This window comes from the organism of the source record quoted next, unplaced genomic scaffold (genome assembly GCF_019419815.1).
Source record: "Pyrus x bretschneideri cultivar Hongxiangsu unplaced genomic scaffold, Pyrus_bretschneideri_v1 Contig52, whole genome shotgun sequence".
NCBI classification, from domain to species: Eukaryota; Viridiplantae; Streptophyta; class Magnoliopsida; order Rosales; family Rosaceae; genus Pyrus; species Pyrus x bretschneideri.
In genome coordinates, this window is record NW_025999790.1 from 2,857,243 (window position 1) to 2,863,242 (window position 6,000).

At 39.4% G+C, this 6,000-nt stretch overlaps 1 protein-coding gene across 4 annotated transcripts; it reads left to right on the forward strand.

Moving 5' to 3' along the window:
* The first annotated feature begins 1,999 nt into the window (after nucleotides 1-1,999).
* On the forward strand, nucleotides 2,000-4,305 carry LOC103961865. Of its 4 annotated transcripts, none has more exons than XR_001954400.2 (2): nucleotides 2,000-3,328; nucleotides 3,679-4,305. XR_001954400.2 is itself a non-coding variant. In XM_018651061.2 (2 exons), exon 1 carries the CDS (start codon nucleotides 2,114-2,116, stop codon nucleotides 3,263-3,265), a length of 1,152 nt encoding a protein of 383 aa, XP_018506577.2. In that variant the 5' UTR covers nucleotides 2,000-2,113; the 3' UTR covers nucleotides 3,266-3,308; nucleotides 3,679-4,305. The 4 variants fall into 4 exon arrangements, 2 of the variants coding, with proteins under 2 accessions (XP_018506577.2, XP_048426364.1); XR_007253186.1 differs by lacking the exon at nucleotides 3,679-4,305 and adding an exon at nucleotides 3,514-3,668; XM_018651061.2 differs by having other exon boundaries at nucleotides 2,000-3,308.
* The last annotated feature ends 1,695 nt before the right edge of the window (nucleotides 4,306-6,000 follow it).

Genomic DNA, 6,000 nt, shown 5'->3' on the forward strand with positions numbered 1-6,000 from the left:
AGACCACATCCACTGCTTCATCCGAAATCATACCCCCCGAACCGATTAATCTTGCATCATAAGCCTTTTCTCGACCTCTCTTTGCTTCCTCCTCATTCACTCGTTGACGACGAATTTTTGTAGCAAGGTTAATACCCTTTGGCGCATGATGGTGCATAGCACCTCCAACCTTGCTTAAGGATCGTCCCGTGTTAACCACTCTGTCATCCATCCGCCTACTACTTACAACTCCAGGTTGGACCCTACTATCCCCAGAAGTAGCTGGAGTCCGTGATACTATGGAAGACCCGCTATTCATTTTCGATCCACCCCAATCAGTACTTCGTACTATCCTCATCCATGCCAAACTAACTTGCCCCCTATTTGAAACACCTGATCCACCGCCTCGAAAACTGAATCTTAATGAGTTACCATGAAGGTTCACCTCTGCATCCAAGCCTGATACTCAAAAGTCTCATCCAGAACCACCGAATCCATCCCAGCCTCTCTATCATCCTCCAGATTATCCCGACAAGCTCTCGTTGTATGCCCCATAAAGCCACAAATAAGGCAATATCGCGATGGTTCATACTTCAAATCTACCCAAATCCTTCCATCATCCGAAAAATGCACAAACATCCCACGCATGAGATGTTCACGTACATTAAATCAAATTTTCACACGAAGGAATCGACCAATGCAATCACAACTGACCGACGTATCCACCTTATGGACAATACCCACCTTCCGCTACCACCACAGTCATACTCAATGGGGGAACATTGTGAATTTGCACCCAAAAAACCCCAAGAGAATGCAGTCCAACGATTAAGACCATTTCCCGTTCTATCAGCCACCATCACTAGGTCATTCTTAAAGGTCGAAAGCTAATCCGCATCCACCACTTTTTCCAAATCATGTTGCCCAACAAACCTCGTAAAAAATCTACGGTCACCTTTATCACAGATAGAGACACCTTCTCTTTTGTGCCAAAGCGACGTGAAACAATCTATGAAGGCTTCACCATGCACATCCTTAGACATCAGAACCTTTGTAACCATGGTATACTGAAACCCTAACAACACTCCATCAGTAGCCTTCTTATCAATTGCAATTCCATTCTATTCCTTATCAGTCAAATGAAGGTTAGCCCCAAACCGGGATCCTAACTGCTTTACCTCTTACCTTCCGCGATCCAACGCCATGCCAGCAACAGGACCATGACGTTGCAAACGTCCTTCCCTCCTAAACTCGCCCCCCCCCCACGCACATAATTACCACTAGGGAATCTCCTTTGAAGCAAACCCTAGCCCTTTTGTGCAAACCGTAGCCCTTTTGTGCACTATCAGAACCCTTTACAAATGCCCCTGATCGTGAACCTCTCGAAACTCCTATGCACCTTGCCGCCGTCACACCTCTAGGGTTCCAAATGTGAATCGCCAAACCAAACCTTTGACTTTCTCAGAACAACTCCACGTGGCTTGAAAAAAAAAAAAAAAACTTTAAAAAAGTTGCTTAAAATACAGTTCAAAATCTCATCAATTCTCTCAAATTCCTGAACTTTTTCAATTTCTTTAAAATTAATTTCTAATTGAATACGCCTTAAATGTTATAAGCTATTTTAAAATTCTAATTGAATACATCCGGATTTCTAAGAATTTTAATTAACTATCTTAAAATTCTGATTGGATACACTTTGAATTTTAGATAATCGCTTAAAATCCTAATTGAATACCCTTAGATTCATTAAAAGAATTAAAATCTCTCAAAAAAATCAATTGAACTCCCAAGAAATCCATGAATTTATAAATCCATTAAATTCTCTTAAACTCCGAATTGAATACATGTTCCGTAATCTATCATCAAATTAATATGAAAACTCATATAAACAAAGACCTCACATTGCTCAAAAGAGGAATAATGTAGTTTAAATTTGTTTTTAATGAAAATGAAACTTAAGATCTATTATATATAAACGAATATAAAACTATTAAATCATAGTAACAAGTGAGAACTCCCAATATACACTGATTGTTGAAAAAAAGGGAAGTATTAGCCGGTAGGGTTTTGGGGATTTCCCGATAGAATTTGATCGTCATCGGCTCAGTTGCTTCCACTCTGCTAACACGCTAGTATGCTGCGAACACTCAGATTATGCTATTCGCAATCTTCCAGCATAGTTGCTGCTCCCAGAATCACATTCTTTGTTCAACATCCGATACTCCGCAGACACTTGAGCTCGGAAATCTCAGAAATCCAACCCAATTTCACAATCAATTACCTCATAAACTCATGTGGGTTGTCCCCAAAAGGTGCGATATCAGCATCCAAGTGGTTCGAGTTGCAATCCCCAGAAAGAGCAGACTCCGTCTTGTCCTTCCTCAGAACCCATGGATTCTCCGAAATCCAGATCTCGAAGATCGTCAGGTCATGCACACAACTTCTTAACTCCAATCCGGAGAAAACCCTTTTGCCAAAGCTTGAGTTTTTCAGGTCAAATGGAGTTTCAAGGGAGGGCCTTGGAAAACTTCTGGCAAATTATCCACGGATTTTGAGTGTGAGCTTGGAGAAACAGATTGTACCCACTTATAAATTCCTTAGGAGTATGATTTCTGAGAAAAATGCCGTTTCGGTTTTGAGACGGGGCTCATGGTTTATCTATTCCAAGAATTTGGTGCCAAATCTTGAGATGTTGAGAGAATCAGGTATGCCTCTACCCTGCATTTCTCTGTTGCTTGCTCGTCAACCCACTGCTTTTGCACTGAAGCCTAAACTGCTTGTTGAGGTTGTGGATAGGATTGAGCAAATGGGTTTTAATATGCAAACATCAACTTCTGTGCATGCAATGTGTGTATTATTAGTGCGCTTTAACGATAGTAACTCGGTATGGAATCGAAATTGCGAAGTTTATAAGAGGTGGGGTTGGTCTGAGGATGATGTTCTCTTTGCTTTCAGACGGTACCCGTTCTGTATGAATAAGTCGGAGACAAAAATAGCGTCAGTAATGGATTTTTTAGTGAACAAGATGGGATGGCCGCAGAGATCAATTGTCAAATACCCGACTGTCATGGGTCTCAGTATGGAGAGTAGAATTATACCAAGGTGTTTGGTCGTGAAAGTTTTGGTGTTGAAAGGATTGATAAAGGAAATTGAAAATGTGGGTTTGAGTTCGTTGTTGGCACCTGCGGAGGAGTGTTTTTTGGATAAGTTTGTGTTCAGATATATAGATGAAGTACCTCAATTGTTAAGCGTGTATGAAGGAAAAGTGGAAATCCAGGATGTATGATGTTGGTAGGAGCTGCAGTACTGGTCATTGTCATTGGTAGCAGCTAGCTTTTGGCCCAGTGTTGTAAGTTCGTTCGTTAACTACTGTTTTACTTATGCCACCACTCTTCATATTTCTGTAGAAATAAATTCAGCTGTTAGTCTTGGCCAAAGAAAAATGAATACTTGTTTGTTTTGTGTTTGCATTCTGCTGCATAGCTGCTTTAGCTGTTTAGCTCTGCTAACCTAGTAATTTTCTTCCACGAACAGCTAGCCAGCCTTGGTTTCAGCGGGCAGTGGCTGCGTAAACTATCACAGTCATTATCTTTGTGTTAGCCTTGTTAGCGTTCAGTTTATGTAATGCTTGCTTATTCAAAAACAAAAATGAAGCTTTGACAAGATGTGTTATACTGATTTGTTAGAGTTGTAATGCAGAGTGGAGGAGTTTGGATTTGAGATAATGATTCAAATTATGAATAAGACTACAAATAATACTTGTGATTGGCTTCACTAGTTGGCTTTGAAGTGATTCCCCATCTGTCTGGTGCTGTCACAATCTACATATAGGCTGGCCAAGGTGCTGCAGGAAAGTGAACGAGGAAGAGAGCAAGAGATTTTGCCTTACAAACACCATTAAAACCAAGTAGAAGAAAGTAGATGGCGGGCAGTTCCGTTAAAAGTTCGTGTTTATTTTCTGGATTACTGGTTGGAATAGGACTTCTAAAGCTAGAGATAGTTCATCAAACTAAACATTGAGTCGTCCATAGTTTGAATGGCGAAATTGTGTTTCCATGCCTGAAATAAAGTTACCGGAGGAAGGAAAAACAGGTTTTGGGCCACACCCTTTAGTTGACTTGTGTTAAATCTGATGCATATTTGAATTATATATTTCCTTGGAATTCCATATCCATAGGAAGATAGGGACTGCAATGCAAGAGTAGTTTAGATTAGCAGAGAGATGAACTAGCCTCAGGCGTGCCACTTGTATGACCCGGAGTCCGGACTCCAAGTGCATTGCTACTTATAACCATTTTGACTTCTAAATCTGTTGTGTTTTGTGAACATGTCTTCGATGATTACCAGTTCTTTCATCTAGCTGCGGAATACGTTGATAAGGATGTGTTAGTTTTGAATCCGATGTATATAATAGCTTAGAGCAGCTCGTGAGCAGAGAGCATTTTCCAAAGTATTTTAAGAGAAGAAAAACCAGTTTTGTAGCCGTTTGTTTTTAGAGAAAAATTTAGTTTTTGATCATTGGTTTTTCCTACACTTAAGCAGAAATCATTTATGATCATTGGTTTTTCCTACACTTTGAGAAAAATTTAGTTTTTGATCATTGGTTTTTCTTACACTTATGGATGTGCCTTATGATTTTTGTAATTGATTGATTTAAAAAATCATTTCATTCATACATTATGCGTGATCGCATTAGTATCTTGCAAAGTTAAAAAGGTGATTGATGATCGCGTAAGTGTTGTCACTTCCACTTGAAGACTGAAGGGAGATCAAATGGCAAAGGCGTGAAGACCGAACTGCCCTTTTTGAATTGATTGTTGGACACAAGTTGTAAAATATTGAATCCAAAATAAAGAGGGTAAATTACATTTTATCTCCTCAAGCTTGGGATCAATTTCAATTCCTTACAATATCTTTAAAACATTTCAATTTCATACATTTACTTATCATTTTTTTTTTAATTTCATACATCCGTTAGAAAATCTGTTAAGTTATCCATTAAGTGATGACATGGCAAATGTGAGATCCTCATTTATGCTAAAAAATAAAAAAAAGAACCCAGAAATCCCCTTCCCACTTCATCTTCCCCACCGCAAAGACACACACACATAGGGGTGGAAAAAATTCCCGAAAATCCCGAACCGAACCGAAAAAATCCCGATCCCAAACCAAAAATTTCCCAAACCGAAATTCCCGAAATTTTCGGGATGCTATCCCAAATCGATCCCAAAATTTCGGTATGGGATTCGGGATTGGCTTCTCGATATTTCGGGAATTTCATACCGAACCGAAAATATATAATATTAATTATTATATATATATATTTATACATATATATATATTATTCTTTTATAATTGATGCTAGTAGTTTCTAATTCATGCTCTGCAACCTGGAATGCCCTACACCTTGCATATTTTTCTTGTTCTATTTGATATTCATGTGGATTTTATTACTGCTGCTGGCATGGCTGATCATTTCAGAAGGCTTGATTCTTTTGTCTCTCAACAGATTGCAAAAAGGGTTTAATTAATTTGAATTTTAACTATGATAAAAACAGTCAGGCATGTCAGTGTTCAATTAAATGGTAGTGTGAATGAAATGAAATTCCTAGTTCATGAATGTGTTCTTGAATTATATATTTGAAGAACAATTCATAATTTCATATTTCAATTTGGGATTCCCGATTTGTCCCAAAATCCCGAAAATATTTCGGGATTCTCGAAATTTGGGATTTCCGAAAATTTAGTTTGGGATTGATCTTCAAATTCCCGTCCCGAAAAATTTTGGTTTGAGATTCGGGATATTAGTTTCGGTATGGTATCCCGAACCACCCCTACACACACACTCTCTCTAATCACCCTCTTCCTCCTCTCTCTACCTCACCTCCTGCCACCATTCCCGGGCCTAGAAGGCCCAGCCCAAGCCCGCTGCTGCCATCCAGCCGGGTCGCCATGGCTTGCAGCAATCTATCCCTTCTCACCTTCTTTCTTCACCTTCTCACACGAACGATCTGCCTAGCA